Source organism: Magnolia sinica, chromosome 12 (genome assembly GCF_029962835.1).
Source record: "Magnolia sinica isolate HGM2019 chromosome 12, MsV1, whole genome shotgun sequence".
Classification (NCBI taxonomy): Eukaryota; Viridiplantae; Streptophyta; class Magnoliopsida; order Magnoliales; family Magnoliaceae; genus Magnolia; species Magnolia sinica.
In genome coordinates, this window is record NC_080584.1 from 68,612,078 (window position 1) to 68,625,063 (window position 12,986).

The 12,986-nt window shown below is 39.7% G+C and overlaps 1 protein-coding gene across 1 annotated transcript; it reads left to right on the forward strand.

The window, feature by feature from the left end:
- The first annotated feature begins 1,065 nt into the window (after positions 1-1,065).
- Positions 1,066-9,510, forward strand: LOC131220208 (cysteine-rich repeat secretory protein 38-like). The gene is made up of 3 exons (XM_058215171.1): positions 1,066-1,193; positions 8,538-9,263; positions 9,315-9,510. The coding sequence occupies exons 1-3, from the start codon at positions 1,066-1,068 to the stop codon at positions 9,508-9,510; spliced, it is 1,050 nt and encodes a 349-aa protein (XP_058071154.1).
- Positions 9,511-12,986: the final 3,476 nt, after the last annotated feature.

Here is a 12,986-nt window from a genome sequence, read left to right on the forward strand (position 1 = left end):
AATAAAATTAAGTCATTGAAAAATTGATTGATCGATGATAAAAATGAAATTACAACCATTTAAATAGTGATATCAAACTTAGGAAGAAGTTTCATAATCAAACTCCCTAAAAAGTAAACTTACTACTTATATACAATCATGATTTCTACTAGACTTCATAGTTTTTGGCCAAAAATAGTAAGTGTCCAATTTGACCTAACCATGTTATTCTCATAAAATTTCTAAGCCCTTTCCGTGTTGGGCATCACTTCTAAAGCTCAAAGGATCAAGAGATTTACTTTTTATTTTTACACATGCCCACGCACTCACGCCAATGGGATTTCACCACCTATGGATACTCGAACCCTTGACCGGGTGTTGAAACTCCTAAGACTCTACCACCCGAGCAAGAGTAAGGATCTAGGGATCAAGAGATAAAATCGAACTAAAACTTATTATAAACAGTAAAAATGAAATTAAAATAGACTTTTTGACTGTCAATGTGATTGAATCTCCCAAATTCAGCATCAGCAACTCAGCATAGCGGGGTTGGTTGGCAAAAGTAGTTTCTCTTACCCAAAATCATATATCGTATGCCGAATAACTTATTCTAGTTTGTAAGATATGCCTTGGCTAAAGTAGCTTCTCTTACCCAAAATCATATATTGTATGCTGAATAACTCATTCCAGATTATGAGATAAGCCTGCATTGGTGTTCTGACAGTCCTAATCACTTTCGCCTTCGATCCGGCGCTCTCAGTCCATCTTGGCCATGAAATTGTCCACGACCCACTCTACATCAGATCCCTGAGCCTTGGATCATGCTGATATTTTTTTTTAAGTATACTCTCTACAGCCTATCCCTCACACATGATGAATGGGTTTGATGGAAGATACAAAACATGATGGCCGCACAGAAAAACTTATGGCTGGAGTTCCATAACGCCCATTGTTTCCTGTGGGATTTAGCCTACTTGATTTGTCTATCTGCTGGTTTTTGACATCAGGACTTAGAATTTAGAAATGCAGATCACCTATGTACGAAGTAGATTCCATGATAGTTAGTACCGTTTGTTCTCAATCTAAATGGAAAGGTCTGTATTGCACTACAAGGAGTTTAGCCTAAATTTGGCGGGCATAGCATTGGATGCTTGGCATGGAATTCCTGCAAAAGTGGCATTTTCCGGGAAAGACCTGGTTGGGGACAAGTTATGGTACCATTAAAATTTCCTTGGGGGTTACAAAAGTTTTCGATCAAGCTGACGTTTGTGCTTTTCCTTCATCGTTTTAACCTGTGAACAGGTTAGATCTCAAATAAACATCCTAGTGGCCTTAGGAAGGTTTCAACGGTGGGTGTCATTGGCTCTACTGTTTGCCGTGGTGGGATCCATGTGAGCTTTGAATCTGCATCATTCTTTGGCTCATGCCTTAAAATGTTTGAATTTAGACAGTTGCGCAATGGCACATGCACACATGTTATATGTGTGTGTCTATATATATATATATATATATATATATATATATATATATATATATATATATATATATATATATATTTGAGAACTCATCATACTAGATGTGAGGTCCACATGAAGCAGCACCTTATGAAACCTTTGAACAAACTTCGGTGGGCCATGAAAAATGCAAATAGTTTCTTCCCTTGATTTGAATTTCTCTTTGCTATGGCCCACCAGAATTTTAGATCATGGTGAAAATTCACCTCCTAAGGTTTCATGGGATTCCACATCTTATGGACCATTCGGATTCGACACCTATGACACGTGTGCAAAGGTGCGCACATGTGTAGGTTCCTAGGTGAGCATGCCTCTCTCTCTCTCTCTCTCTCTCTCTCTCTCTCTCTCTCTCTCTCTCTCTCTATATATATATATATATATATATATATATATATATATATATATATATGGTACTATGAGGGTAGACCTCATGGGAACTTCCCATGAGGTCGAGCTGTGTTGGCTCCACCAGGATGTGTGTCGAACATCTACCCCATCAGCCAGATGCACCATTCCATGGTGGGCCATGGGATTAAAAACCAAGTCAATTTATGACTTGGGTGGGCCACACCACATACAAAAGTTTAGAAGGGTAACCCTCCCATTAAAATATTAATAATCATTTATTATGATAGGTGGAAAGTTTAGAAAGAAGTCTCTAGAAGGCCATGTATTGCTGAAATAGTTACAACAACCATAAGAATGTGGGAAGCATATAGAAGGAAAGCAATTAGTGTTAAAGCAGTTATAACAACAATCAGAATACGAGAAGCATCCAGACGATCAACACAAGGCAATAAATAGCACATAAATTCAGCAAGAAAAATCATCTCATATCAAGCCAATCAAACCTAATATATCTTTCAATTATTCGTCATTTACATTTCTTAATGTAATCACTTTGCCTTTGCTGCTAGTCAATTATATTATTTAGTGTAATCATTTAATTTTTGCCTATTGTTTATAGTCCATAGTGTAATCCATAGTGTTAATCAAGTATAACACTTAGTAATTTTAGCTATAATTTAGGTTTATGCTCATACATTAGATTCAATTCTCTATTTAGGAAGGTATTTTGCAATTGCTCTCCACAACCGAGTGTAAGAATTCCTTTCTCGATCTTTTATCTGTATTAAAAAGTCCTTTTATATAAAAGGCAAAGATGTTACCCATCATCATAGGATGAACCCTACCCTCTGAATAATACTTAATCCTATATATTTACATACTAAGCGAGTGGCTGAATAGGTGGCCAATTGCATTTGATCTCAGTTATATGCTACATATCTACCCATCTCAGCGCTTAGGGTCATGGTTGTTCGTTTTGAATTAAACCGCAAATTCAATTCCAACATACCCGCACTTATCATGTGACTAGAATCGAAAGTCAAGCCACAATATCTCTTGGCACACCCGGTAGGACCCTGTCTCTAATTTATCAGCGTGACATTGCCAATTAAAATTATTAATAGCGGGGGTAATCAAATCGTTGGGGTTGAACCATCCACATCAACGGCACCACCTCTGATCGAGGACGTGTTGGTTCAAATGACCCCTGAAATTTTAAATTTAAATAGTATCCTAACACTTAGTATCGGGAGTAAAGAAGGGCTTTGACCTCTTATACCGTTCTTTCGGAAGAAATAACGGTCGTACTCTGATATATACAATCAAGTATCCAACATGTTTAAGAATATGGGAAAGCCCAAGTCGAGCAATTTCGTATTAAAACTGATAATACTAATAGATACATGACTAGTTAGACTAAGGTCATACATTTATTGATGTCTATGATAGCCAAAAGAACACCTGCGGTAACATAGTATAATGTCGAGGGAAGTTCTATTAGTAATGTAGTCTAGCCGTCACCAATGCCTCTTCCACATCGAAACTCAACACCAATTCAATTTAGGAGGTACGAAATACTCCACCACCTATTGAATTTAGACGATCAGAGCAAAAGGCTAGGAATTTCATTCATGAAGTTGGGAATTAGGGTTTATAAAGAGGGCATAATATCTAACATTTCCTTAGGAACCCACTGTTCCAAGAGGGATCAAATTAACCGATTATGTCCTAATCCATCGCCTATGATGGAACCCCTGCGAGTGGATCATGACCAAATCATATAGATGGTTCAGGAAGTGGCAAGCCAAGTGCTTGGCCATAACACTATCCCTGTCTATCATAAGCCATATATCCTGAATGGACTGACCAACAACACCCATTAGATTGGAATACCCTTCCCGTTTCGATATAGGATGGATGGAACACTCCACTGTCCATTGAATTCAAGCGACTAGAGCGAGAGGTCAAGAATTTTATTCTTGAAGAAGGAAGCTAATACACACACACACACACACACACACACACACACACACACACACACCTGGGGTAGCCGTTCCTTAGGTTACTATATGATGGAAGACGAAATTAGGTAGGGCCTGAATCACCTCCAATGGCCGAATCATGTCATGTACATCGTGACCAGATTATTCAAATAATTTAGGAAGTAGCAGACCAAGTTCTTCGCCATATTACTACCTCGGTCAATCATAAGCCTGATTCAGAATGGATTAATAAATAGTTTTCATTGTCACAATCGATTTTTTTAATTTCTAATCAGGGAGGATGAGTTCGACCAGAATGGCCGAATTTACCGTTTTTCGACCAAGACTACTGAGTTTAATTAGGATGATTAAATTTGCCATTTTTTGATCATGATGGCTGAGTTTGACAAAGATGACCGAATTTACTGTTTTTCGATTATGATGATCAAGTTTGACCAAGACAACTGAATTTACTATTTTCTTTTATCATGATACCTGAGTTTGACTAAGATAGTCAAAATTTATGTTTTTACACGACTGCACTATCACATTTATTGCGTCAAATAACAAATTAACATCTCATTTACCTTTTACCAACGGCAAAGTGATGCAAGGACAATGTTATAGCTATGGAAAAATATTGCAGACTAAAGATCTTCAATAATGCTTAGAATACTTTTTACGGAATCGTATTTAATAGGAAACAAGACATGAAACAGCTGAGGGAAATTCAAAAGAAAACCAAGCAACCAGCTAAACGACCGATAGCAATCCAGGAGGTTGGCTAAGTGGTCTATAGTTATCTAGAAGGTAAACAAAGCGGTCGATAGCCATCCAAGAGGTTAGCTAAGCAGCCGATAGTCATCCGGGAGCTCAACCAAGCAGCCGAGTGGAATGCAATCGAGTCAGTAAGGGGGTCTGGAGTGGTTACTCTGACAGGTGGCAAGTTTGGAAGGTAATCTCCAAAAAGCCATATAGTGTTGAAATGGTTATAGAAACTGTTAGAACGTGAGCATCCAGAAGGAAAACAAGTAATGCTATAACCACCATAATGTGGGTAGCATTCAGAAGATCAGCACCATGCTATAAATAGCAAATGAATTTAGCAAGAAAAAATATCTCATACCAACCCAATCAAACCCAATATATCTTTCAATTGTCCATTCAATTTCCCACCATGTCCATTCCTTTGTGTAATCACTTTGTCATTTCTACCAGTTAATTACATTCTTAGTGTAATCATTTACTTTTTGCATGTTGTTTACATTTTGTAGTATAATTCGTAATGTTAATTAAATAGATAGTAATCTTAGCTATAATTTGGATATACACTCATATGTTGGATTCAATTCTCTATCTAAGAAGGTGTTGTGCAGTTGCTCTCCATGACTGTAAGAATTCATCTTTTGATCTTTTATTTTTATTGAAAAGTCCTTTCATACCGAAGGCAAATGTGTAACCCATAATTAGAGGATGAACCCTATTATCTAAATATTTCTTAATTCTATTTATATACTGAGCGAGTGATTGAATAGGTGGCCGATTTCATTTGATCTCTCTCATGTACAATATATCTGGCTATTTCGGTGCTTGGGTCATAGTTGTTCCATTTGAATTGAGCCTCAGATCCAATTATGCTATGCTGGCAATCATTACATGATTAGAACTGAAAAACGAGCCACAACAGGCCATATGGAGCACGCCCAGCCATGTCAGTTAGTGGAGGATTCCCACCATCAATACAAGGGAAGCGGATTGCACCAACCTCAGTAGTGTGTTGAGGTCACCATGTTCTCTGAGCCTCACCAAGATGTGTGTTATATCCACACCAGTCTATACATATTTGGAGATCATTTTAGTTCATGGCCTGGCAAATGAGACAAACTAAAGCTCAAGTGGACCACACCACAAAGCAAGGGGGATTGAACGTCTACCATTGAAAACTTAATTATTGGGACCATCCGAATTTTGGATCAAGCCGATATTTGTGTTTCCCCTCATCCAGGTATGTGTGATGATGCGAATAAGTTAGATGACAGATAAACTTCATGGTGAGCCATATAAAGGTTTCAACTGTGGACGTGATTGCCAAAACTGCTTTCTATGGTGTGGTTCACTTGAACATTGAATCCACCCAATTTTGGTCCATGCTCTAAAATTATCTTTGAAAATGAATGCACATTATAGATACAAAATGTATATCATGGTGGAACCCACAAAACTTGGTGACCTCAACACACTATCAAGGTCAATAATGGATGGCAGACTAGCCAATCGGCCTCCCAATACAAGATCATTTTCCATGGAATAATTGAATGGGGACCATAATCTTACGTGGGCCATACCACAGGAAACAGTAATGATTGAATCTCCACCATTAAAAACTTAATGGTGGGCACTGGAATGTTTATTTTCCATCCAACTGATAAGGTCACAAAGGTAAAGATTTAGATGAAGAGACCACACAAATATCAGCTTGATTCAAAACTTTTATCACCCTAGAGAAGCTTTTAATGGTCAGTGATAACTTTTTCTTGTATTATGGTGCACCTGTGACGTGCATCCGCTTCATTCTTTAGACGGCATGGATGTAGTCATATACATCACAATGGGCTCCACATTCAGGGTCTCACATAGATTTAGATGACACAAATCATGGTGGTTCCCACATAGTTTATTCGGTGCGCTAGGTAGGCAATTCGCTTCCCGCAGGTGCAGCACCCGTGGAGCGAGGTGATGCCCACTGTAATGTACGTGTTTTATCCATGACATTCATCGTTTATCGCATATCATTTTAAGAAATGAACTAAAAGATGAGGCAGGTACAGGTCTTAAGTGGACCACAAAGTGGGGATTGAATGTCCACCATTAAAAACTTCTTGGAAGCTGGAGAAGTTTCGGATCAAGCTGATATTTGTGTTTTCACTTCATCCACGTTTACATGACCTTATTAATAGGTTGGATGGTAAAAAAAACATCACGGTGGCCCTTAGAAAGGTTTCAATGGTGGATGTCATCATCACTGCAGCTTCCTTTGGTGTGGTCCACTAGAGTTGTGAACCTTCTTCATTTTTAGAATCACACTTAAAATGATTTGAGAAAAGGGATGAACGGCTTGGATAAACCACTTACATCACGGTGAGCCTCACAGAGCCCTACACGGACGTAATCGGTCCAGGCGGGGTTAGGACGCAATCCGCGTACGACGAGGAATAGAGAGACAATGTGAAAAGATTCAGAGGTACCGGAATTCTTTTCAACGGACGCGGATTGGGTACTGACAGGTTGAGTAGCGAAACTCTAATGAAGTGACATCACCAAGTTCAGTGGGTCCCACCATGATGCATGTGTTGTATCCACACCGTCCATCCATTTAGAAATATCATTTTAGTGCATGATCCAAAGAATGAGCCAGATCCAAAGCTATATGGACCACACCAAAGAAAATAGTAGAGAGAGTGACACCCACCGATTGAAACCTTCCTAAGGTTCACCGTGATGTTTATTTGAGATCCAGCCTGTTGATAACTTAAAACAGACATTAATGAAGGGAAAAAATAAATATTAGCTTGATCAAAAACTTTTGTGGCCCTTAGAAGTTTTTAATGGTGGGTGTCAATCTCTCTACTGTTTTCTTTGATGGGGTCCACTCGAGCTTTGGATCTGACTCATTCTTTGGATTATGCCTTAAAATGGTCTCTCCAAATGAATGGACGGTGTGAATACAAAACATACATCATGGTGGGACCCACAGAACTGTTCTAGTAGGGAGTCTCGCTACTCAACCTGTCAGTAGCTAGTCCGCGTCCCTTTTCAACAGCTGTTTTATGCATTGTAGGGCCACCATAATGTAAATGCAAATTCTTCGCTGTCCATCAGATTTCTACATTCCATGTGAGCAAGCTCCCTGGTAAAATATCTGCTACATACAAGTTATAGATGAGCCACACCACATGGAATAGTAGGAATGGGACGCCAACCATAAGTTTATCTGTGGACCCACCATATGGTACTTGTTTCGTTAAACCTGTTAAGCAGGCCTAACTCACCAGAATGAAGAGAAGATACACAAATCAGCCTACTCAGATGGGCCATAAAACTTAGTGGTTTTGGTTGTGCGGCCTGTTGATGCAGAAATATGGTTAGTCTTCTCTGAACCGGGGAGTATGCAGGCTCACCGGTCCACAGAGCTCTAACTAGATTTACGCATCAACATGACCCGTGTGAACTTTAATCAAGCTTTTTCTCTATATAGTTTAAATAATGGTGCTTACCAAATGAATGGAGCAAATTTTATATACGTAACATGTTAGATCTTATAATAGTTGAGTATTTTATTTATAAAGCATTTGGCCGCCACATGTGGAGAAGAGGTGAAGTTGGTAAAAGATGTATTAAAAGAAGTCAGAGAAAGCGAGTCCAATCGACGTCATCCATCATGTTGTAAACTCCACTGTTCCTGTTAAGGGACAAGTCTTTACGAAGAAGGTATTTTTATTAACCAATGTGGTGAAAAATAATTACGTGGTGAAAATGTTATATATGATAGAAATGTTAAAATCCCAGGACTTGAAAGTCTCAATGCATTCTTCCTCTTATTTTCTTCTCTCTCAGCATAAACCAGCAAAGAAAAAATGCCAATTTTCACATCCAAAGCCTTGGGTTTCCTTCTCTTTCTCATGATCCAATATCTATTACTCCTGTGTAATCCCAGCAAGGCCGAAGACCCCTTCTACCAATTTTGTGAAAATACAGCTAGTTACGGAGGCAATACCACTTTCCAATCGAACTTGGAAGAAGTCTTCTCTATTCTAACTGCAAATGCTGGTACATCGCCCTTCCTTTATAGGGAGAAAGGTGAAGAGCCAGATATTGCCCATGCCCTCTACCTTTGCAGGGGAGACGTTACTGGGGAAGTTTGCAAGAAGTGCATCCATGAGGCCAGTCAAGAAATCACACGAAGGTGCCCTAACAGGACATCTATTATATGGTACGATTCATGTATGTTACACTACTCAGAAAAGAGGATCTACTCAGTTTACGATCCGACAGATAAATCATTAAAAGGATTTAACACGTCGAATACAGAAAACGTTACAGACCCAAATGGGTTCAATCTGGTCTTGGATGGTTTAATGGCTAAGCTTGTGAGAGATGCAACCGAAATCCCTTGGAGGCCTATGTTCGCGACTGGGGAAGTGAATTTTACAAGCTTTCAGACGATATATGGGCTTGTACAGTGCAGCCAGCATTTGGCGAGAGATGACTGCAAAAATTGCTTACAACATGCTCTCTCTGAGATTCCGTCATGCTGCAATGGGAAGCAAGGTGGAAGACTTTTAGGAGCAAGTTGTAATTTGAGATACGACGTCCAGCGTTTCTACGCAGCTGATGCAGCACTGCCTCCACGGCCTTCTTCCACAACTACTACAACAGGCAAGTTCTTGAGGCCTTTTTCACCTTACTCATGATTTTCTTTACTAAATTGCAGAGATTGGATGTTACCATGCATGACATGTGATGGCCCACCAAATCAACAGTTCCCTGATATTGGAAGGCTCAGGGTAATTGTGTATGGATGGTCGTCTTTGATGCCAGAGGACTGTGATGGTGGTTTCATGAAGAGTAGCTACCATGGTGTCCAACGTGAAGAATCTCCTAGTGGGGTGATTCTCATCTCAACATAGTTTTGTTAAAAAAGATTTTTCTCCTAATTTTTAGTTATTTAGGTGAAGTTTAAGGAAGAAAAAACTTTGATGAATTGGAGTAAGGCAAGAGAGGGCTATTTTAAGTTGAACGTTGATGGCTCCTCGACCGTTTGCAGATCCTCATCCCATAGGTGAGAGTGTTTAGAGATTACAAGGGAAAGTTAGTTTTCTCTTTCTACAATTCTTGTGGAAAGTGTCTTTAACACAACTGCGGAGAGGAGAGCAATTTTGGACGGATTCGTCAAACTATTGGGCTAGAAAATGTAAAGACCAGTCTTACTTAGGGTTCAAGTCATAATTAATTGTGGCTTGCCCTGCTTGGGAATTCAGGTACTAGTGGAGGAATGATCGAGCCGATCTCGGCTCTACTAATGCCAGCATCCAAGATGTGCTCAGGGAATTCAATGAAGTGGCTGACGGACTCCCTGAAATGGCCAAGTGTCTTTTTTGTTTTATTTTATTTTATTTTTTGATTTGGGAGCACACCACCAGCAATATAATAATAGATTTTCGAAAACTTACGTTACACAAAATAAGATCAAATTAGAACCCGGGAGGATAAGGGGATGAGCAATGACCTGACCCTTCTCTGCAACCATTAAAAGCCTATGTGCTGGTCTCCTTCAAAAGGCCAATTTACCCCCTAACAGCCGTGAAAGCGAAACCAGGAGAAAAGAAAAAAAGAACTGCACTGTATAATTCCTTTCAAGATTCCAAATGCCAATATTGTCCATAAACAGTAAAAAAAAGATAGAACGAAGAATGAGGACGATTCCTATCATTGGACCACGTGTACAGACTAGATGCCGTGGGAGAGCAGGCCGGTAATTTGAAGATTTTTTTTTTTTTTTTTTGTCCTTATGTTTTTTAACCAAAAAGGGAGGGAACACATCCACCTGTAATTGTAATTCTGTGAAGTCGTGACATAGGCCAAATGCCTTCCACAATGTTGATGAACATGGAAATGATTCTCTTTATTTGCTTTTCATTATTGAATGTGGACAGCGTCACCTTTTATTTTCTATTCAATTTTGTCCTTTTTCATTCTTGGTCTCTTTTGAAGCGAGGTGTTCTATAGGGAAATAAGTGTGTAGGAACGACCGCGGTGTATATTACATGAGAAGGAAAATGAAACATGCCCGTATAGTAGACGGCTACACTAACCCTTCGAAAAGTAAGCTGAGTGGCACAAAGCCTGGCCCACAATCAATTCCTCACTTGAGTCAGTTAACGATGCCTAGATTATATATCGATGACTATAGTCTGTCTGATGTATAGAGGGTCACAGACACTTTCATGTTTAAGATAGATCAAAGGAGGCCCGATTGGAGGTGGAAGTGATCAGGACTGTCAGAACCTTCAAACAGACATATCTGGCAAACCAGAATGAGTAATTGGACATACCGTATATGATATTGGGTAGGAGAAGCTACTTTAGCTAGCCACTCAACCCTACTACGCCAGGTTGCCCATGCCGAATTTGCGGAATTCCATTAGATCAATGGTCAAAAGTCCTTTTTAATTTCATTTTTACTATTTATAATAAGTTTTATTTTGATTATAACTCTTTATCTTTTGAGCTTTAGGAGTTGTGCCCAACATGAGAAGGGCTTAAAAAATTTAGGAGAATAACGTGGTTAGGCCAAATATGACACTTACTATTTTTGGCTGAAAACTAAGAAGTCTACTAGGAATCATGACCATCTTAGTAAGTCACGAGATTTAGGGAGTTTGAGTTGGAGTTTGATTCCGAAACTTCTTCCTAATTTTGGTCTCACTATTTAAAGATATTTCAATTTGTTTTTATTATCTATCAATTAATTTTTGAATTTTTTAGAATTTATTTCTATTTTTCTTATTTTTCCTCGTGGATTTGAGGAATCTCTATGAGGAGTCCAGAGAAGCTCTGTGGATTCGGAGTAGCTATCCCCTTGAGGAAGATGGTGATCAACCTCATCACGTCCATCCCTACGTCACCCTCTCACCTCTCTTATCCATGTAGTCCTCCCTTATAAAACTAGTAACGAATCACAAAGAGAAACAATTTTGATATTCCTAGCAAGAGCGGCCTATTTTGGCAAGTGAGGTTGCAACCACGTTTGGAGGAAGATTTGAGGAAGATAGTGGGCTCCATTCACTCACCCTGCAACTTATGGTACATAGTAGACTCTACATGGAGGAAGATCCGAGGCCTTAATCTTAAGCTCACCCACACCCTCCAAGAAGGCAATTTGGTAGCAGATGGGCTAGCTAAGATGGCTAGTGCACTACAAGAAAGTAGGTCTTTAGCCTCAATTGAAAAAATGGAGGCTAAATGTATTTTTTAGCCTCAATTGCATAAGAACCGAGGCGAAAGGTCTACTTTTAGCCTCGGTTCCATAGAAACCGAGGCGAAAGGTCTACTTTTAGCCTCGGTTCCATAGAAACCGAGGCGAAAGGTCTACTTTTAGCCTCGGTTCCATAGAAACCGAGGCGAAAAGTCTACTTTTTAGCCTCAGTTGCTAGGAACCGAGGCGAAAGGTATACTTTTTAGCCTCAGTTGCATAGGAACCGAGGCGAAAGGTTTACTTTTTAACCTCAGTTGCATAGGAACCGAGACGAAAGGTCTACTTTTTAGCCTCAATTGCTATGAACCGAGGCGAAAGGTCTACCTTTTAGCCTCAGTTGCATAGGAACCGAGGCGAAAGGTCTACTTTTTAGCCTCAATTGCATAGGAACCGAGGCAAAAGGTCTACTTTTTAGCCTTAGTCATATAAGAACCGAGGCGAAATGTCTACTTTTTAGCCTCAGTTGCTGGGAACCGAGGCAAAAGGTCTACTTTTTAGTCTCACTTGCATAGGAACCGAGGCGAAAGGCCTACCTTTTAGCCTTAGTTGCATAGGAACCGAGGCGAAAGGCCTACTTTTTAGCCCCAGTCACATAGGAACCGAGACGAAAGGTCTACTTTTTAACCTCAGTTGCTAGGAACCGAGGTGAAAGGTCTACTTTTTAGCCTCAGTTGCTAGGAACCGAGGCGAAAAGTCTACTTTTTAGCCTCAATTGCATAGGAACCGAGGCGAAATGTCTACGTTTTACCCACAGTTGCATAAGAACCGAGGCGAAAGGTCTAATTTTTGATGAATGGGCCATTTTCCATCTGGACATTGCTCTATCTGATTCACAGGTGGGTGAAAAGTACACTCCATATTCATCTTTAAGAAATCACAACCATTATTACCTGTTAGAGCAGAAGGTGGCCCACATGTACGTATTAACAGTCATTGATACACAGATTAGGCCAGTTAGAGCAGAAGGTGGCCCACATGTACGTATTAGCAGTCATTGATACACACACAGAGAGATTCTCTTTTTCCAAAGCATGTGGCCCACGTAATCATGGCACACCTGTGAGAGATACAACTTTCCATCAGGTGGGCCTCACTGTTTAGATCTTAAGGCCTACAAACCAGGCTGTT

Bases quoted from the DNA above. Each gene is read 5' to 3' on its own strand.
- LOC131220208 (XM_058215171.1), top strand. From the start codon at position 1,066: ATGGAAAGGTCTGTATTGCACTACAAGGAGTTTAGCCTAAATTTGGCG. The intron at 1,194-8,537 runs GTACCATTAAAA...GTGTAATCCCAG, and splicing joins CTGGTTGGGGACAAGTTATG to CAAGGCCGAAGACCCCTTCT. The intron at 9,264-9,314 runs GTTCTTGAGGCC...ACTAAATTGCAG, and splicing joins ACAACTACTACAACAGGCAA to AGATTGGATGTTACCATGCA.